The sequence below is a fragment of the Berghia stephanieae genome, chromosome 11 (genome assembly GCF_034508935.2).
Source record: "Berghia stephanieae isolate SIO BIC M18660-M18661 chromosome 11, UCSD_Bste_1.3, whole genome shotgun sequence".
Classification (NCBI taxonomy): Eukaryota; Metazoa; Mollusca; class Gastropoda; order Nudibranchia; family Aeolidiidae; genus Berghia; species Berghia stephanieae.
This window is the reverse complement of record NC_088370.1, coordinates 37,613,249-37,635,748: the sequence shown is the minus strand read 5'-3', so window position 1 is coordinate 37,635,748 and position 22,500 is coordinate 37,613,249. Positions and strand designations below refer to the sequence as shown.

Sequence of the window (22,500 nt, the reverse complement as noted above, 5' to 3'; positions counted from 1 at the left end):
AAATAAATAAAATATAAAAAGAAATTGCTGGCAAAAATATGCCCGACAAAATATGTTTCATCTACAATAATTTTTAAGCTCGATTGGTGCAAAACACTCCTTTTTGGCTATGGTTCAACCAAATCCGTGCGGAGAACGCAAGCACAGCAACAATCCACGTCTAATGAGAAAAGAATTCACATTCAAGTTGAATGATGTGTCTCCAGATGGAACTTTGACCTTTGCCACAGTTGTTTAATCAAGTTATTATTCTTTCTATTTGTTTTCCTACTCACTGTCTTCAATCCCCGTTCCATGCCTGACACCTCCGGGAAGATCTAGTTTTGTATGTTCAGCTGGCTGTCCTAAGTTTCAAGATAAATAACTGTGTAATGTTGCTTCATGAATATTTCGCAACGATGAGGAACTCTTTTTCCCCCAAACCACACATCATGCCAGTCAGACCAAGAGCGAAGTTAGTTCAAGCTGCCATACACGAGTCCAAATGCATGGAGGATGTACACTGTTATCATCAAGACTTTTGGAATAGAATTATAGAGAGTCGGACTCTGTTCCTTTCTGGTGACTTCTTTTGACATTACCATGACCTGAATGAATGGTAAAGAAGATAAAAACAAATTTTCGGCACTGATCTAGTATTGAAACACTAGGCATGGAGACTTGTGAACGGCTGACAAAGTTAATCAACATTATGCATTCAAAAGATGAAATGAATTTGGAAAGTAAAAACACAGACAGAAACCGAGAGAGGGTTTCTGGAGAAAGAGCAATCAGAGAGACTAAAAGGGAAGGGAAACTAATGGAAAAAAAACTAAAGAAGAAGACCTAGGAAACAGTCAAAGAAATCGACGGCTAAAGTTCTGAGTAGAGCTAAGGGAATTGAAGAGGAGGAAGAGGAGTAGGAGGAGGGGAGAAGAAGAAGAAGAAGAAGAAGAAGAAGAAGAAGAAGAAGAAGAAGAAGAGAAGAAGAAGAAGAAGAAAGAAGAAGAAGAAGAAGAAGAAGAAGAAAGAGAAGAAGAAGAAGAAGAGAGAAGAAGAAGAAGAGAGAAGAAGAAGAAGAAGAAGAAGAAGAAGAAGAAGAAGAAGAAGAAGAAGAAGAAGAAGAAGAAGAAGAAGAAGAAGAAGAAGAAGAAGAAGAAGAAGAAAGAAGAAGAAGAAGAAAGAAGAAGAAGAAGAAGAAGAAGAAGAAGAAGAAGAAGAAGAAGAAGAAGAAGAAGAAGAAGAAGAAGAAGAAGAAGAAGAAGAAGAGAAGAAAGAAGAAGAAGAGAAGAAGAAGAAGAAGAAGAAGAAGAAAGAAGAAGAAGAAGAAGAAGAAGAAGAAGAAGAAGAAGAAGAGAAGAAGAAGAAGAAGAAGAAGAAGAAGAAGAAGAAGAAGGAAGAAGAAGAAGAAGAAGAAGAAGAAGAAGAAGAAGAAGAAGAAGAAGAAGAAGAAGAAGAAGAAAGAAGAAGAGAAGAAGAAGAAGAAGAAAAGAAGAAGAAGAAGAAGAGAAGAAGAGAAGAAGAGAAGATAAATGAAAAAGAGAATAAGTGAACAAGAGAACCTACCCAGACATAGCGTGTTGATGTCATACAAAGTGAACCTAATGAATTAATAACTTCAAGCAAATTTTCCGGTGTAGTGTTCGGTCTGGATGTTTGCTGACAATGTCAAGTCTTATTGACAACTATGGACACATTACAGGTTTGCTGGACTTGTTATGATATCAATCAATCATTTTGAAATGACATTCTGCTTCACCTGCTGTAAATTTCTCTTACAATTCGTGTAGACTTTCAGACCGCACTCGACAACATTTTTAAACATCAAGCTTCCATATTTTCTAGACTATCGATAACTGTTCCTACAAAATTATGTCCTGGATAATTTGGCCAATATTCAGAATGCCTATTACAAGAAAAAGTTTGAACAGAGCAGTAACTTACGTCCACGGCTGCATTGCGTAACCCAAGGAAACAGCCTTATACCTGTTGCTTTTATCCGAAAACAATAAGTCTTGCATTTCCATAGTTCCAAATCGTTTTGGATTAAATCAACAAAGTTGCTCAATTGGATCATAGACACTACAAATGTTCAGGATGTTTCTTTTGAAAGATGAAATAAAGAACATAATCCATACACAACATGTTTCGACGAAATTCAATCATGTCAAGCATTGGAAATCAAGTTGTACGGTCTTCTTGTAGACAATACCCTCAATAAGTAATTTCCCCTAAAAGAAAGCAACACTTAAACTTTTGGAAAAATTAAACTTTTATATTTTTGAACAAAACAATATATTTTTGTTGAAAAAAGATTTTACTATTTAATTTGTGTATAAATCTTCTTTGTGGTTATAGACCCGATAAGGTTGGTTGTAAAACAGTTATTTTCTATATTCAATTTGGTACATTGCTTATTTGTATGGGTCACACTTAAAGTCTTTACCTTTGCTGTTTAAAAATAGATTTTTGTCGTATTTGATAATGAACCTTTTCATATATGACAAAATTATTAGAGATAACTTTCATTTACAAACGGTATGCTTTTTGGTCCATTGAACTTTCAGAATTTTTGAGCTCTAGTTTAAAAAATAATGAATAAATCTTGTTAAATTCTCGTAAATTCTGCAACGAGAGGCCCTCCATCCAATCCAAGCACACCGTCAATTCCATGCACGACCATGACTACAGTATCACGTGATACTATCGAGCTGACAAGTGCAAATTTTTATTATATTATACAGTGCATTATTTTCTCGTCTTGCTCCAATGATAATGTTCGGAATTTGAATTTTGAATTCTCAGTTTTGAATTGTGAACAGCCAAGGTAAAGACTTTTCGTATGACGTCACTTTTATCTGGTAGTATGACATTGCTTTCCACGCCATCTTTACTTTCGCCAGGTCCAAATAAGACCTAGCTTCTTGCTTGCTGCTGCTGGTTGGATATGCAGGACTCTAAAGGAAGTTTAAAAGTTAATTGATGAAATTTTGAAAGGTAATTCTGGAGGTACCCAGAATTTAAGGTGATGTATATCATAGTAGGTCAAATTTGGATATTGTAGAATCTGTTATATTGCATGACTTAGTTGTTTTAATTCCAGTGAATTGTGGCTAAATTATATCTTAATTTCCTACTTTGGCATTCTGTCTGACAGATTTACTCTTTTCCATGCATTAATTGTGGCTTATTTTCAGTATCCAAGACCACGATAGATATGGGACCCAAATGCGTCATATTTCTAATTTATCTCAAAATATATCTAGTCGAATCGACTCGTGTATATTTCTAATCGTTTTTTGATTCACGACGAAGAAATTTCATGAATCTAAAATTTTCCTAAAACACCACAGAATAAATTAATTGATTTTTTTTTCTTGTCTTTGATTAAGAGCAAACCTGAACAGTTTTTGTGGGTTTTCCAAATTAAAATGACAGCATTTAAGAAAAAACTCAGTGTAAAAAACAGTCTTGGATGTCATATCTATATATTATCATAACTTTCACGTTTTTCTTTATGTGGAACAAGAAAACTTCCAATTTTATTTGAAGCCTCGCTTTTGCAAAGTTCAATTCGTTTTTGTTTTTTGTTTTTTGTTTGTTGTTTTTATTTGATTTATAAATTTTATAAAGAAATTTTAGATAGTTTTTTGCATGTTCTTGCTTCATTATGGAGTTTAACTGGTTTAGTCTTCTTTTGTTTTCAACAGTTGGCCTTGAGCGCTTCGTCCCCAATTTTCCGAGGATATTTGTCGGACATCGATGTCCGCTGGCCTGTGATGGTCGCTTCATTGGATGACAGAACGGAAGAGGAGCGGGGACTCAAGGTAAGGATTTCATATCAAAATGTTACAAAATCACTGGACATTTTATAGGTATAGTGCGGCTATGTGGTCCAGTAGTGTGACACTCGTTATTGGATCGGAAGGTCCTGGGTTCGAGCCTCGCTCGGCTTACAGTTGAGTCCTTGGAAAAGCCTCTTTACTCACATTCTCTCACCGTACGCAGGTGCAAAATGTGTACCTGCCGTTAACAGCGTCCGAATAATTGTAATATCGCCTAACAAGCGTCATGCCCCGTCCAAATGTTTAATGTTACTGTTGGCCAGGGACCCCTTGTAAAGCGCTTTGAGCACGTTTAGTGAATATTGCGCTATATAAAAGTCCATTTTTTAAAAAAAATAGTGCATTATTCACTAAACGTGCTCAAACAAATTTACAAGGGGTCCAAAGGCAACAGCAACCGCTTAACATTTAGAGGACAAGACAGAACGCTGTTAGGCGGAATTTTTTTTGACAGAGACAACGCAGTTAATAACCAGGTACTCATTTTACACTCGAGTAAGGTGAGAAAATGTGAGTAAAGAGCCTTTTCCAAGGACCCACCCACTATGCTCCGCTCCGAGCGGGACTCGAAACCAGGACTTTCCGATCCGAAGCTGAGTGTCATACCAGAAGACAACATAGATTTATATATTTTAAAAAATAAGTGTATATATATATATATATATATATATATATATATATATATATATATATATATATATATGTATTAATACCGGATAGGGAGACTTTTGGTACCCCTATTAGTTCATTTTACAGTACTTTACCAATAGGGAGACCAAAATCCGGTCCCCCTATTGATTTGACCTCTAGCACATTCACTTTTCTATTTTTAGTTTAAGGTTGTCAACCCAACCGTCAAGGATATATAATTGTAAATCATAGTATTGAAGTTATTTGTTAAACACCACAGTAAGAAGAGTTATGCCTAAATTTTCACGTTGGTCAATAAGGTGACCGCCTGAAAAAAGTACAATAGGGGTACCAGTGTTTTCATCGATATATTTCAATAGTGAGGCAATATATCTTTCCGAAATTTTCTCTAAAATTCTAGAGCATTATATGGATTTTTATAGTAATGAAAACCTAATATAAAATTGTGTGAAAGTTGATGAACTGAGGAATGAACAAGATATACGAATTATAATCTATTTTTAGAAACAGATTTATCGAATCTTGGTCCGGATTCTTATCTTGGTGACAAGAGACAAGCAAACATAGTAACTCTTTTTTTCGTGAAACGTATGTTTAGTCAATTTAGGTGGTTATCAGTTATCAGCTCGGCCTTTAGTTCTTAGTCAAACGCTTCATCAAACCCATTATTGAGTAGCATGTTGATGCCTGATGCCAGTTGAAGCCATCTCGACGTCGTGAAATGGAGCATCTTCTGTCATAGCAGTAGAATCGTCAGATGCCGCATTTAAATCCTCCATTCCAGGCGTTGCTGTTGCCATATCGATCTTCGAAATGATTTGGTCTAGACGTCAAGTTGACCCGTTCTATGTCTGAAGAGATTTTAAAGTGCAATACCTAACATTATAACTTGATCTACAAAAGAGTCTTTTTAAATGAACCGCTGTGTTTCTATATTTTTCAAGAACCAAGGATATCTGATAACCACTGACTACTGACTTACAAAGAGAGTGGCCGACGGACGTCCTCTCTATAGCCGCAAGTATTTTTTCGTCACTTGCTGAGTTCCAAACTAGACGTCTATGGCATCGTGGGGTAAATTGATGCTGGAGGCATCATTGAAGAGACACCGAGATAATTATAATGGTAAGTTATTGGCCATTCTTATTACATCACAGTTGATTTAAGATTTTCAATAGGGTAGACATCACACACCGATTGATGATTGTCACTTGTCAGTCAGTCATTTGGAAGTGGAGTCAGATAATTCGGGAACTTCTGTAGACTGTAGATTCACACTAGTGAGTAAGATCTGTCGTTTACTACTAATACTACCACTACTACTTTTAGTTTTAGCGCTATCCAACTCAACACTTCTCGTGTTTATTTTATTTTGGCAAAACTAGAATGGATTTTTGAAAAGAATATAAAATAATTTAAACTTAAACCTGTCTTTGCATCTTGCTTTATGCATACAGTATGCCATATCACAGCCATCACAAAATCATAGTTTAATGTTGAAAATATTGCTATTTCTTTTGTAACTTCAGATCAGAGAGATTTGAGCTTTAAAAATCCTGAAAAATGTCTTGCTGTCAATCCAGACAACCCTTTTGATGTGATCTATGATGTTAATGGTAAGAATGTAATTTGATGAGGAAATGAATAACATTTAGGTACACATAGTTTGCTTTTTTTTTTTTTTTTTTTGAGTCATGATGTGTAATACTATTACAGTCCACTCCGGATAATTGCAACTCATTTAATCGCAACTTTCGGTTAATCACAATATTTCCTAAGCAATGATTGCAGGATTTAATGCTACAGTAGTGTGTCACCACTCTGTTAGAGTCGAAAGAGGGCGGGGCTCTGCAGTATGGGTTTGTGACGTCATCGGTGGCCATTAAATAGAAGAGGGGTGGGGCTGGTCATAATCTTGACAACAGGTTATAAATGACAGTTATAAAGAGAGACTGAGCGATATCCTTTGTTTTAGGATTAACAACTGTGCATTGTGACCAATGAGTTTGGTGAGAGCTTATTGTCTCTCATTAAGGCTAATCTCTTTAACTCTGACAAATGTTGAATTGTTGAGAAAAAAGATTGAAACTTCTTCCAATCTGAATAAGATATCGGCTTGCTTCATAGCTGCTTTTGGTTGACAAATCTACACGGGGCTGCCATATGGTTTTTGTTTCAATCAAATTGCTCTATATGTGGTTGACTAAGAATATTATTTACTGGTTTGAGTTGACAATAAATGTGTAAAATGTTGAAATAGTGGACAGGAAACTGAATTTCCGTTAATCCCAACATTTTCGATGATCCCAAGGTATTGCGATTATCCTAAGTGGACTGTACCTGAATCTTGAACGAAAAACTATCATATGGATATGATTATAGACAGATTGGTTTCTGGAATTATATTTCCGTCCTCCCTTGCCAACTCTGACGTTCTTGAAATTTAAAAGAAAATAGCCAGAAGGTTTCGGACTTAATTTTCTTTTTTTTTCAAAGGACAATAGTCATAAGGTAAATAATTTTTAAAAAATCCTTTTACAGCATAAGATGGCATGATTTTTTGTTTAAGAGTTTAGAGAAAAACTTGCACATGATAGTCTTCAGCTTTTTTTTGTTGTTTTTATTTTCTATATAGACTCCAACTCAGAGCCTGAAAGTGATGCAGAACAAAGTTCCATATCACATGATTCATTTGTGGTAAGTATGTACATTAAAATAAAATCATAACATTTGTATAGCGTTTATCCACAGTTGGCACCATGCTCAAAATGCTTCACATCACCATATTTTGTGGTGGACAAAACACATTTGCCACAAAAGATGAGACCTGCAGTCTGTTAGGCGCAATACAATATTTCAGGACAAGGACAACACTGTTTTACACCAGTGAGATCTCCTAGTTTTTTGTTGTTAAAAATTTTTCTTTGCAGTGGACTTCGCCAACAATAACACTATTTTAAACCTTCCTCGTTATATTTTGAAGTGATATTCATTGATGAGCCATTCACATTTGAAGTCGTTTGTTTTTTATTTGACAAAATGTGAAAATGATGCGTTTCCAGGAAAAATTAAAATAGCTTCTGTTGGGATTATACTTTTGATCTCGCATTTTGTCCAAATTCTCTTGCATCGTAATGTTTATCAACTTTTTTTGTTAACTATATTGCAGTTGCAAGGTTAGGAAGTTCATATTGTTGCAATGACAACCGTTTATATGTCCAGAATCGTAGTGATATAAAAAATTGTTTTGTAGTTGTTGGTCCTGGTGTAGGATTTAAAGAGTTGGTTAAAAACGGTTTACTGAAACCCTGGTTGGTGTATCTATATTTATCCAAGCACAGTTGAACATATTAAATACTTAGACAATATGTCTGCCTTTCTCAACTCTTTTTTATTATACTTGCATTATTAACCAGCTAATTGTTTAGTTGGATTATTAAACAATGGCTCTTCATGTTTATTGTCAACATGAATAAATTGATTGATCTGTCATCTTTTCCACAAAATATACAGGGTCCCGATTTTGTTGCTGACTCCGAGTCTGATTCCTCTACGTACTCTGTGAGGTACCCAATGCTGAGTACATCATTGTCTCTGGAACCTAGTGCTCATTCCCCAACTCAGTCAGAGCCTCATCCACAACTATCACAGACTGAACCTCGTTGCCAGTCTGGGACCCAGGTTCAACCCGAATGCTATACACTTGCAAACCGACGTGTTACGTGCAATGGTGAGTCATTTTTTTGTCATTCTTCTCCTTTGATATTTGTGGGATCAATTTTAATTTACCCATTCCTTTTAAAAGAAAACTTCCACCCCCTCCATGGTGCTGCATTTGTGTTATTGCATTTTTTTCTGTTTTGGCAGTGCTGCGTCGCAAAATACGCTACCATTTACATAACAAGCACAAATCCAAATTTGATAGGGTGGACATCTTAGAATCTGAAACCCCAATGTGTGAGTGATATCAGTGAAACCAGCCATAAAAATGTTCATGTTTATTTTATTGGGGGTTTTTTTGTCTGTAATAGACTTAAATTGCTTGTATTGTAAGTGTTAAAATGGTTTTTTTGTTACAACCCATCTATATATTAAAACTGTTTCTTTGTATTTCTATGATGCTTAAGGCTTTTTTTCACAGACCAGCTGGAAACTTAACGAGAATCAGAGTAGATAACATTTTTATTAATCTTGCAACCTAAACAGTATATGATGATTGGGAGCATTTAAAGAAAAGCACATTTTCTTTTTAATTTGTCGGTACTAAAATTATACTTTGATAATGTCTGCTGTGCTACAAACCCTTTTGACTTCCAGGTTCAATATTTTTCTTTATTCTAAAATTCTTGGGTGTCCTTTCAATGACAACTGAGATCATTAAAATTCAGCTCACAACATGATGTGTGTAGATTTGATGAAAACATATGTTCGAGTTGAGAAGCAGTGTTCACGAACTTGCTGATCGTTTTTACTAGCATTTATTTTCCTAACTTACCTGTGTCAATTAACAAAGGCAAGACTCAAATATTTTCTATCTGAACAGTGTGTTTGTTATTGAAATATTTCCGGCATATACATGTCATATTTCATTCCCACAAATATAAATCAGGATTAAGTTGTCTGGGCATCAGCATCGTTCAGGCAGTTGGGGGGAAGTCTTTAAGGAATTAATGAAGCCGATGCTCAACCGGTCTGGAGGACGTTTGATTGATGTCGGCTGTTTGTTCTGCCAGCCGGTGATGTTTTCTCACTCCCTCAATGACAAAGAAAGTCATTGTTATGACTATGAACTATAGTCTATTATTACTTTTGTTACTATATTAATTGTTACTTATTGCCGCTACTGTTATTATTATTATTATTATTATTATTATTATTATTATTATTATTATGATATTGCCTTCATTGCATTCTATTACTATTATTGATATAATTAATTTCTGATTGTTGTAAATAATTTATGTGAATTGAATTTTGTCGATTGGCCAAGGGCCTACAATAAACTTAAATGAAATGTTAGTCTTTGGATAGGACTTGGGTCTATTCTTGATTGCTTTTCCGCCTGGGTCGAGTGAAGCATTTGGAGTAAATTTTGTTGCTCAACGTAAAAAACATGACGCTTACCATTCCGCTGATACTGATCCCTCCAAGGGGTGGTTGGGGAAAAACCTAAAATTCTTTTGACATTCTGTCTGATTTTTCGCTGAAACAACAAAGGACAATCTATGTATTCAGATGAGACTTCAATGTGTTACTATTCCGATTTATGTTCATATTTTGATTATAATGAAGAGGGAACCCTGAACCCAGTGAAGTGGGTGGATTGATCTATTTATTTCTATTTCAAAACAAAATATGGCGTCTTTTCACTGGATTTGTTATGTGGCAGAGGTCTCCACAAATCTAACATACCTCTTCCAAAGGAATAGATGGTAGAAAAGTATATAACAAGAAGGAATTATGACAGTTACTTGTCCAGGCCTTAAATATTTGGAATGCTATTCCTCTCTATCGCTGTCATGTAGCTGATGTGCATACGATCTGTCTATTGATTTATTTTCATAGTTCATAGCATGATGTGCTTTATTTTCTTCTTTTTTTTTCCAGAGAAATACAAAAAGCCAAGGAGACCCTGTCCATACTGTGGACAGTTGCAAACAAAACTCTCAAGGCATTTGATGAGGAAACACAAAGATGAGACAGAAGTTACAGAGGCCATGAAACAGCCTGTAAAGGAAAGGGATAGAACAATGGAGAATCTCAAGAAAAAGGGCATTTTTTATTCAAACACTAGAAACAATTCAATAGTTATGCGTGAGAGAGCACAAGGGTCACATGAAGTTGTTATGTGTGCTGGCTGTAAGGGGTTTTACTCTGGACGAAGGGTTTATGAACACAAAAAGAAATGTAGTACTGAGCATGCTCTGTGTACTGGGGTTGTAAAATTTTATCCCGTGGCTCCCAATGCAAGTAAAGAAATAAAGGAGAATATTCTTGACAAATTTCGGAATGATGAAGTGGGAAATTTGTGTCGATCAGACAAAGCTATAGTATTGTTAGGAACAAAATTGTGGAGTAAAAGTTCAAAGAAGGAGAGAAAAGTTATAATGAGTGATTTACGCATCTTAGGAAATTTGATTTTAAAAACTAGGAAGAGAACAAATCAACCTTCTTTCTCTGGAGAGGACGTGGTGAAGCGTTGTAACTTTAATGAAATATCGCAAACCATTTCTGAAATGACTTTGAAAGAGGATGGGACATTGAAAGCAGGCTTGAAGCTTTCAATTGGATTTATATTGAAAAAGTTAATTAATTTCTTAAAAGGGGAATATATAATGCAAAACAAAATGGAAGAATCCGCAGAGATAGATTTGTTCAAAGCTGTCCTGGATTATAATTGGGATAGTATTTTTTTTACAGCCAGAGTTCAATGTGAAGCAAAGAGAACAAATTTGAGAAAACCCAAAGAGATGCCATTAGAGAATGATATAAAGAAGCTACGGCAATTTATTACTGAAGAGATGGTCCGTATTTGTGAGGATGATTATCAATTATTTGATTCACATATGTTTGTTAGGCTTCGCAATGTCATCGTAGCTAGGCTTACAATGTTTAATGCGAGGAGAGGCGGAGAACCCGCAAGGATGTTGTTAAAAGACTGGAATGATGCAGATTCAGGTGTATGGGTTGATCCCCAGCTTGTACAACATGTCACTGATCCTCTGGAAAAAGCGTTACTTGAGAAGTATAAGCTGGCCTATCAGTCTGGAAAGGGAAGCAAGATGTTGGTCCCTGTGTTGATACCCAATGACACAATTCAGCCTTTAAGGAAACTTGCACAGGAGCGTAAAGCTGTTGATATTTCAGACAACCCATTTCTTTTTCCAAATACAGGAATATCCAAAGATCATGTAAGTGGTTACATTGCCATCAAATATGTCACTTCCTTAGTAAAGGATTTAGAGAAACCCCAGTTGTTAATAGCTGATAAATTCAGGCACCGAGCTTCGACATTATTTGCCTTACTTGATGTCCCACAACACGAGAGAGATGTCTTCTATCGACATATGGGACACAGTGAATCAATCAATCAAAACATTTATCAGTGTCCACTTGCAATACGAGAAATAACAGAAGTTGGTCATTTTTTGGGTCAAATTGATAACTCAGCATCGGTCACTGGGGAAGGAAATTGTAACATTGAAACAAATGACTTTGTAGTGAATAGAGACTCAAATGCAAATTTTGGAACATCCATAGTAACAGCTGCAAATCAAGAAGAAATATTTGATGGTGAAGCAGGAGTGCCAAATCAGCTTACGTGTTCTTCAAAACAAACTGAACCCAAGAGGAATTCAAGCAAAAATCGGAGATACATGTCATGGTCAGATGAGGATACAGATAGAGTCAAGTCATATTTTAAAAACTTTGTCGAAGATGTTTCAGCACATGGTTCAAGGGGATCATTACCTAGAAAGTCTGAAATTATTCTGTTCTTAAAACACCACAGGGTATTTTCACAAAAAGGAATCCCTGAAGGTACACTAATTAGTTTGGTGAAGACAAAGATTTTTAATGAAAGAAATAAATATAGAAGGGAAAGAGCGTTTCAATCGGTGTAATGACAATCATGAATTTGATTTGTATTACATTCATTGTATTGTATAGTGTTATTGACATATTTTGGGGGTTTACAAAAACGTTTTATCTTTATATAGTACAATCTGTTCATCATTGCAATATCCTTTTTTATATTATATGAACATTCATTTGCTCAGCTTGAGAGACAAATGCTTTGTAGAACCATAGCTGTCAACCGTTCTGTTAAAAACGGATTTGTTCCGTATTTGACTTCCTGAGTCAGTAAGTGCTTATTTTTAGTTCAAAATCCGTATTTTGTAATTTTTGACTAATTTGTGGTAAAAAAGCCATGTGAGCCTAATGAATTATTATTATTGATCCATTATTATTACTATTACTACTACTACTATTGTTGTTATTATTATTATCATTATTATTGGTGTCCAGTGAGAGCATAATCTCCATTTGTGTAGCTCTTTAATTTGAATTATGCCTCTATCATAAATGATTTTCAACAATTAAAAAAGTTCCATTCGTTTATATGACGCCTGTATTTTACTCAAACCTTTCATAATGTATTGGAGATTTGCATAGGATATGGATGTTAGCCTCGATATACTTTGAATATTCTAAGACAGTATTGATACTTTCACTATTTGTTACAAATATTATTTTAATTAAGAATAAAATTAAATCCACCTTTTTGATTGGAAGGTATTCAATAAGAAAATCAATTGCTTATATTGATTAAAGATGACAATGATTATTTCCCTTTATTAATTTATGAAATATATAAATTTAATCCCTTTAAAAACATCTTCATCTGATTTTAATTTTTTTTTTTTCAAGCAAGCTTTTGTAACGGTTTAGGTTCAAGAAAAATAAGTATACTCCATTTTTAGGTGTGTTTATCTTGTCAAAGTAAAGAAGTAGGAATTCTCTAATATTTAGAGGTGCATTTTACTATAACTACTATTATAGTATACTACTTACAGACCATTATGTTGCATGAAAGAAAACATATATGCAATCGTCTACTTTTTATCTGAACTCACCTAATTTTTACCCCAAAACGCCCTATCAAGTGATGTACCAGGTTGGTAATTATGCATTTCTAACCATCTTAAGTTATTTCATTTATTTTACAATTGTGCTTCTTGTGTATTGGTCCTTATCAAAGTTGAGGCAGTTGAATTCTTTCTTTATATTGTCCGTTCTGAATTTTGATCTCATTGTGGAAAGCTCCCATAGCGGGCAGGGAGGTACACACTGTGTCTTCTATCCCCTTATATCTGTTTTCCAACATGCTTTCAGTCTTTGTCTTGGAATGAGATTACTTGTTTTTTTCCTGGCCCTCGCCGGAGTCCTAGCTGGGAGGGAAGCAGTCAAATGCATATTATTGTTTTGGGAGATGATATTTTTTTCCTTGTAAATCATCTCTCTGTTATGTATTATTACTATATTTGTTATTTTTTAATGTATAATGTAAGCATTTGAGTGTGTTCCTCTTTGTTGGATTTTGTTCTTGTGTCCGGATAAGACTTATAGGTGATCTCAAACTAAGTACATTGGTGATACGCTCTTGGAATCTACATCTGATCCCTATTTGTTCCCAGTTCCCCTATGTCTTACTTTCTCTTGGATGCTTCAACTGTAATTCTAGAACTTTTTACTATCCAATTTTCTTCCTTTTTACTGGCGCTGATATAACCTAAATGTGTTGCAAGCGCCGTAAAACCCTTAAAAACAAAACAACAATCATTGTGGAAAGTGTCATTTTAACGATTCAAATGTGCTGGTACTAAACCCGATAATTGAGCAACATTTGGACTAGCCTCTGTCATCTCAAACTTGTTAGTGTTAGTAATAGTAATTAAAAAGGCTGACTTTTATATGTTGCGATTCGATGAAGGGGGGGGGGGGGGCTTCGGCACACATCGTCCCTCATCCCGGGCCAAATGAGCGTTCCTTATTTTATTTTTGAAAAGTTGGCAGCTATGTAGAACTATCTGAAAGAATCAGATATGGCAGAATAAAAAGTCTTTCTACTAACCCTAACTTAATTGGCCAATGTAGCTTTATGTTCAGCATTTTCTAGATACCTAATGTAAAATTTCACTATTCTTTTTATGATAATTTTAAGAGTTGCAATCTTTAGAGGCGACTGTCAAGAAATGACACCTCTGTGCATTTAATTTCATTCTTTCTTTATCCCCTCATCCTTAATCAGAATAATAATAATTAATAATGAAAAAAAATGCAGCAACGACAGCTTAGAACGGCATAAAGTGCTTAAGAATTATTTTTTTTTGCATTAAACTTTATTCAAACGATTTTCAACACTTTTGCTTCACAGTTTATGCTTTTTAACAAATGCAATTAAGCAACTTACCAGCAACAACATATTGGTTTGTTATCATTTGAGGGTTTTATCAGTAAAACTGTTTCTATCCTTTTATGTTGCACTGTACACATAGCAAACTTCATGCTTTTATTTGGTGACCAAAGACTTATGTGATACAGTGGATGAATGTTTGTGATGGCTTTTGGAACTGAAATAAACCTGCAATATGATTTGTAGACTTCTATCGTTATGTATCATTTTTCGGTCAAATGTAAATGTAATTTTACACGAGCTTGATGTATCATAAAACCCACAATGAGCTCAACGTGCAGCTGGTAGTACATTTATATGGACACGAACAGAACAACGTTGTTACAATTCAGTAACGTACTCCAATTAACACAAGTGAGACTGTAAATGAGACTTTTACAATGACTCTGCATCGCCACAAATATAGATTCGAACCCTGGCAACTCGGGCGTCAGACGAACTGTCTACCACGAAACCAAAGCAAGCATTGTGCAAGTTAAAGTGAATGAGATGTTGATTGAAGCCGTTCATTGTGTCCATCAGATCTGCTGTCCTATCCATCCAACTCCATTCACTGGGTGGGGTTCCCGACTTCCCATAATGGGCAGGGACGTACTCGTTGCGTCTTCTATCCCCCTATGTCTGTTTTCCAACTTGTTTTCTGTCTTTGTCTCGGGATGGGATTACTTGGTTTTGTCCAGGACCTGGCTGGGAGGGAAACAGTCAAATGTATAGTTCGAGTTTTGGGAGATTATATTTTTCCCTTGTAAATCATCTGTCTGTTATGCTCTTTATTGTTTTGTTTACATATTATTTATGCTTTGTAAACATTTGAGTGTATCCCTCTTTGTTGGGACCTGTGCTTGTGTCTGAATGAGACGTTTAGGTGATCTCAAACTAAGTACTTTGATAGTGGGCTCTTGGAATCTACTGTTTCCTATTTGAAACAAATCCCCTTTGCCTTACTTTTTCTTGGGTGCTCTAATTGTAGTTCCAGAACTTTTTACTATCCCATTTTCTTCCTTTTTACTGGCGCTGATATGACCTTAATGTGTTGCAAGCGCCGTAAAACCCTTAAAAACAAAACAAAACAAACCAAGTCCATTCAGTGGTATACAACAACAACAAATAAACTCCTCTGCCTGGTCCCTTCTATCTCTGATCTTAACCTGGGTCGTCAGGTTTCTAAAGGGGTCGGGGACTGCAAAAACAATGGCGCACGGAGCAACTGGGAATATTTTTTGCCGTGTTTGAGTCCCAGGTTATTTCCCTGAGCGCCCCTTCTGAGGGATGGACCTTCCCAGGAGTTAGTAAATGCGTTGCTCGGCCACTTCACTCTACGCACACTGGGACTGGGATAAGCTTCGACACTATGGCCATGAAGCTCTTAATCTTAAGGACTTACTTTATTTTAGACAATTTGGTGGTAGCTCACTTGAAAATGCACTCTTAGGTATACACATATATAAACATATACTGGGCTCCCTAAAAGGGTTTTTTAATGTGGTCTCCCTAAAAACATGTTTTTACCAAATGTCTCCTTAAAGCTACAGAAACACTTAGTAAAACATTAGGGGGACCGAGTAATTTTCTATATACCATTGTGATCATCAAGTAGGTATGGCAAACCCTCTTATCGAGTCATGGCTTTATTGGCAAACCGAGAATTTTAACTCAAATCGTCTCTCTCTTTTTCTCATTTTCAGTCCATCAAATAAAACGTTTTTGGTATCAAATTAAATCTCACATCTTCATCTTTTAAAAAACGTTCATGCTTTTTTCATATGATTTGCCGTTATTTCATGGCTTTGAGTTGAAGAAGAGGAGTAAACTTCGATTTTGGAACCGGCGCTCCGCTACTCGATCACCGTAACTGACGGTTGTCTTTTCTCTCCGCTCGGCTGGTCGCGTCAGCGCTATTAATAGTAACGTCAATGGCTGCATCCGAAAGAAAATTGAACAAGCTTTCATTCGATACCAGATTCGCATTTTTATGATTTTTTTCAAAGGTTGAAGTTTCAAGTTAAAAACTTTAAATTGATAAAAAAATTGAGAAAAATTTGAAAATTTGGACGATTCTGGTATCAAAAGAAAGTTTAAAATCTCAGCTTTAAAATGATGTATACGAAAGCAAGATTAATAGCTTTGCGTTCACCAGCCAACTGAAAACGAAACTACAACTACAACATTTGCCGTATTCACTTCACTCATATGCCGGCTCAGGCAAGGGGCACAATCGCTGATATTTCGTAACTTTGCGTTGAAATTGACAATTTTGGCTTTGTCGGCTACTTTAGGGGCAAATTATTTCTATTTTACTTAGAGTTGAGCTCAGAAAAAAAATACACATATTGTTTATAAAAAGATGTGTATTGTTAGAAAGTTACAGAGGTCTGGTTTGAATATTTATGAAAATACGGCATTTTGAAAACGGACAAAAGGTTGCTTTCAAAGAAGGACAAATTTTGGCGATTTTCTACAAATTTCGAAATAACATAGCTTTTTTAATTTTTAACCAATTTTAATAATTTTTATACCATTTTAATCAGGAAAAAAAGTTCTACCTGTTGAATGCAACTTAAAGACAACAATTATATAATCTAAATTTGGGTTTTCCGTACCTACATCAAGCATCAGAATTGTGTTCATAAATCATTGTAGGGAATCAAACTATACTCATTTGAACAAAGATTGAACAGTTTAATCAATTTGAACAAGACATATGCTTGGTCCTCCAATTGGTGCATTTCACAGTGGTCACCTTAATAGTGGATTGATACTTATATATATATATATATATATATATATATATATATATATATATATATATATATAATGCAAATTTTCACTCACATTTTTTTGGCCGAGACGACTCGTTTCTGTGTTTTTTTACACTTCTTCAGTCGGCGTAATCCATTGTAATGTCCGTAGAATATATATATATATATATATATATATATATATATATATATATATATATATATATATATATATATGGGATCACTCACTTATATGTGGCCAAAACATATGTTTCTGTGGCTTTCATCACGTCGTCAGTTGGCATATTGTCCGCAGAATAATTTGATTCCCTTTGAGATCGATGTTGACATTTTTGTATCCTTACTTCCGTTGTGTTGTTGGTTTAGTGGTGATTAGCGTTGATGTGTAGTGACATTGTTGTAGTGTGCTCTCATTGCTTAAATGTGTGCGTGTAAATGTGTGTGTGTGTGTGTGTGCGTGCGTGTGTTGTGTGTGGTGTATATATGTGTGTGTATGACATTGTTGTGGAATGTGGTTGCGTGGGGAAGGGGGGGTGGAGGGGGAGAGGGGGGGGGAGGGGGGAGGGGGAGGGGTGGGGGGTATGTTGGTTAGGGGTAAATGTATATAATTAAACAAATTAATGAATAGAAAATTTTTTTCTAAAGTAAAGATTTTTTTTTAACACAAAAGGATAATAAATATTCTCGTATTTGTTTTTCTTCCAGCCTTTAAAAAACGACCGATTCTTGATTCCAAAGTCCCGGTACGATTCCATTAGTTGCTACATCTCCCCTGATGGCCAACGTTACAACGACCTGGAGGTCATCATGGACCGCGACATCTACAGACAACTCGTCAACAATGGTGAGTAACATTCGCATTTGTTATACCCCTGTAGTTTTGGGTAGGGAGAACGGGGGGGGGGGGGGGGGTACCAAATAGCTCAGTTGTTAGAGCACTCGCTTCACAATCAAAGGGACCGAGATCGATCCCTGGGGCAGTCGAGATTTCTTTTCTGACCCCCCCCCCTCCCCCCTGTCCACCCAGCAGTGATTGGGCAGTTAGTTGGGTCTATTAGATCTGGCGGAAAGTACTTTGCGATAGACTAGAGTCCTATCCAAAGGGTAGCAAGCAATTGCTATTTTACGTCATAATCGGGGACCAATCGGGAACCCCGTTTTTATCTATAGCGTTAAACGGACAATAGCAATTCCTTGTCACTCTTTGGCTTTTACGCTAGTCTATCGCAAAGTACCTACTTTCCGCCAAATCTAACACCCAGCTACCCAATCACTGCTGGATAGACAGAGGGGTCAAAGAAAAAAATAATCGACCGCACCAGGGATTGATCTCTGTCCCTTTGCGTGTGAAGCGAGTGCTCTACCAACTGAGCTATCGGGACAGCCAGGGACGGAGAGGCAATGACATATTTATTGTATGTTTATTGCTGCATTTTTTAAAACTCAAACACAATTTTCGAGATATAAATTTTGTACAGGTGTCTTCTGCCGCTATCAACATTTTAACACCTGTCCCACCCACCCTTTTTCAGATAGGGATGAAAGTTTATTGATTTTCATTTTTTTAAAAGATTATTTAACCATATATTTATTTATTTATCAATTTATTTATTTCTATTGTGTCATCAGATGTCCCAAAGACGATCGCCCAGCACATGGCTCATATATTCATTCGAGACTCCGTGTCCATGTTTGAGGAAAATCTACACCAAGACGATGAGGTTGATACGGACCACTTTGAGGTGAGGTTTTCTGACCAATGGTTTTTACTTTCAAACTCTTTCCTCACCGAAAATTTCAGGGGTTACCAAAATGTCATAATCTAGCAATATAAAATTTATTTAAAAGAAAAACACTAATCAAAAGGAATAAGTACACACAATGCCACAAACACACACTACACACACACTACACACTACACACACACACTACACACATACACTACACACACAATACACACACACTACACACTACACACACAATACACACGCACACTACACACACACTACATATACACTACACCCACACTACACACACACACACACTACACACTACACACACACTACACACACAATACACACTACACACACACACTACACACGCACACTACACCACACACATTACAACACACTACACACTACACACACAATACACACGCACAATACACACACACTACATATACACTACACACACACACTACACACACAACACTACACACATACACTACACACACAAACTTGAGCTTTTGTATAGGGCAATATCCAATAAACCTGTTCAAAGTGCTTTACAAAGCAACAGCAACAAGCAACATGTATAGCAAGAGGTGACGCCTGTTAGCCGATCTCACAATTTTGAATATTTAATCATTAAGTAGGATAGATTCATAATTTTCAATGGGAGCGATCTATATTCATGTTTTCGTCCAACCAGGTCATCAATCACATGATTTGTTGCTGCCCAACGATTGGATATTTCTTAACAAATGTAAACACACTGCTTTATTTACAAACATTATAGATAGAATGCGCTTGGCCAAGGAGTTCACAACATTGCCATCCGGAAGTATAACGGACCAACACACAAACTCTGTGCTACCATGAACTTTTATAGTCTGGTTAATACAGTTTAGTGAGAACAACTCACAAACGCGGATGGCAAAAACAATAACAAAGGCCTGAGTGACGTCATCTGCATACTATCTATAGACATACTCGTGTGTCAAGTTGAATCAAATGACCAATAGTGATATTAGATATTTAAAAAGCTGTGAACACTTTTCACTATGTGGGTCACTTTGAGCACATTTTGCAATGTGACCAATGACTTCGAGCACATGGAAAGTTAATATAGATCATGCCCATTGCGAACACAAACATTAACTCATGAATTATCTGCCCCTTTTCCAAGGACGGGTAATAACAAGTTCATCACAATAATTGTCAACCATTTGTCAAATAATATTTTACCCTCGAGTCAATATTTATCACGCCCTGTCTAGATCATCATTAAATATACCATCATTAAATATACCATCATTAAATATACCAATGTGCGGTTATGGGGTCTTGTGGTATCACACTCGCTTGCTGATCGGAAGGTCCTGGGTTCGAGCCTCGCTTGGCGCATTGTTGAGTCTTGGGGAAAAGGGCTCTTTACTCACATTCTCTCACCGTAATCAGGTGTAGAATTAGTACCTGGCCGTTAACAGCGTTGTCTACGAAAAATTGTAATATCGCCTAACAGGCGTCATGTCTCGTTCTACATGTTACGTGTTGCTGTTGATCAGGGACCCCCTGTAAAGCGCTTTGAGCACGTTTAGTGGATATTGCGCTATATAAAAGCTTAATTAAAGGCTCAAGAACAAAGTCATTGAAAGGATTGGAGCTGTTACGTTTAAGGATAATTGAATGGACAGACAGATGTATGGATAGAAAGATAGCGATGTAGAGAGAAAGATAGACAAATATACAGATAGATGGATGGGTTTATTCCTAAATGCTGCAATGCGGCTAACGCCTGGGTTATTCCAATCTTCCTTTGAAGTGGACCTTAAAGAGACTCAGGTCTGAATAAGTACCAATAGGTTTCGACTAACGTTCCTCCTTTTTTGTACCCCCCCCCCACCCCCCTCAATCAGAATATCAACTCGACCAATTGGAACACGATGAGGTTCAAACCCCCTCCAGCTAATTCAAATATTGGATGGCGAGTAGAATTCAGACCAATGGAGGTTGGTATAGATAACATCAACATCATCATCATCATCATCATCATCATCATCATCACATCATCATCATCATCATAATCATCATCATCTTCTTCTCCTTTATTTGATCGTTGTAATAATAATAATAATAATAATAATAATAATAATAATAATAATAATAATAATAATAATAATAATGATGATGATGATGATGATGATGATGATGATGATGATAGTAATAATAATAATAATAATAAGAAGAAGAAGAAGAAGAAGAAGAAGAAGAAGAACAACAACAACAACAACAACAACAACAACAACAACAACAACAACAACAACAAAAACAACAATAACAACTACAGTTTGGTGTTCCAGTCTTGCAATATAAAACGCGTCGTATAATTTTTTTTAAATATGTAAATGATGTGACCATTCATGTTTTCTATATACATGCATTGTAGGTTCAACTGACAGATTTTGAAAATGCTGCCTATTCTGTATTCATGGCCCTCGTCACGCGGGTCATCCTGACCTACAAACTCAACATGCTGGTCCCCATTTCAAAGGTATGCTGTGTTGTGTTGTATTGTTGATGAAGGAATGAGAGAGGGAGGGGGGGGGGGGGGAGAAGGAGGGAGGGAGGAGAAAAAGCAAAAGAAGAGGAGGTGGAGGAAGAAGAAGAAGAAGAAGAAGAAGAAGAAGAAGAAGAAGAAGAAGAAGAAGAAGAAGAAGAAGAAGAAGAAGAAGAAGAAGAAGAAGGGAGAGGAGGGGGAGTATGAGAAAGACGTGGAGGAGAAAAAGAAGAGGATGAGCAGAAGAAGAAGAAGAAGAAGAAGAAGAAGAAGAAGAAGAAGAAGAAGAAGAAGAAGAAGAAGAAGAAGAAGAAGAAGAAGAAGAAGAAGAAGAAGGACGGAAGGAAGGAAGGAAGGAACAGAGGAGAGGAAAAGCTCGTGTTTCATTTGAAGCCTACAACAAAGAGAAACCTAAAAGATAATATTTCATTTTCTTGCAGTAAGCCACGGAAATAAATTACGAGAAATTATGTTAGGGGTATTGCTCAAAGTAAAAGCCATTCAAATATACTATCAGAGGAACGAAATTGACGTCACTCAGCATTTTGTTGTTGTTTTTACCCAGCCATGTTTATTATTACTTTTCACTCATGTCAATTAATCAGACTACAAACGTTAAAGGTTTTACACATAGTTTGGTGTGTCGTTACGTAACATCCGGCTGGCCGTGTTGTGAGTATTTTTAGCTAAGCGCACAGCATCAATGAAATGCTTAAACATTCCAAGATATTTATATAGAAACGATCTACTTTTTTTTGAAATGTCGGCTGAAGAAGGGATTTGAGCCGAAGCGTTCCGTGTTTGGTATTTTGTACTTTCTTTGAAGCTGTCAAATTCATTTCTGTATATTAATTTTAATATATTAAGTGAATTATTATTGTACATCTCTTTACTGTATATTCACGAAAGAGTGAGAATGGAGGGGCTTCGTATGGGAACATATCAGACAATGGACGTTTCGGGTACAAACCCTTCGTCAGCACAACAATACACAAATTACTGCAACTACAAT

At 36.1% G+C, this 22,500-nt stretch overlaps 2 protein-coding genes across 2 annotated transcripts in view; both read left to right on the top strand.

Moving 5' to 3' along the window:
• LOC144956846 (glutamate--cysteine ligase catalytic subunit-like) overlaps positions 1–22,500 on the top strand; it is a 54,907-nt gene that overhangs the window by 23,037 nt on the left and 9,370 nt on the right. The window contains exons 8-12 of the mRNA XM_078887611.1: positions 3,690–3,806; positions 17,916–18,054; positions 18,840–18,952; positions 20,848–20,940; positions 21,378–21,482. Coding sequence (XP_078743737.1) covers positions 3,690–3,806; positions 17,916–18,054; positions 18,840–18,952; positions 20,848–20,940; positions 21,378–21,482 — 567 coding nt within the window. The remainder of the gene's footprint in view (positions 1–3,689; positions 3,807–17,915; positions 18,055–18,839; positions 18,953–20,847; positions 20,941–21,377; positions 21,483–22,500) is intronic.
• LOC144956845 (uncharacterized) lies at positions 5,107–14,636 on the top strand. The gene is made up of 5 exons (XM_078887610.1): positions 5,107–5,600; positions 6,005–6,091; positions 7,111–7,172; positions 7,989–8,205; positions 10,083–14,636. The coding sequence occupies exons 1-5, from the start codon at positions 5,537–5,539 to the stop codon at positions 12,095–12,097; spliced, it is 2,445 nt and encodes an 814-aa protein (XP_078743736.1). The 5' UTR covers positions 5,107–5,536; the 3' UTR covers positions 12,098–14,636.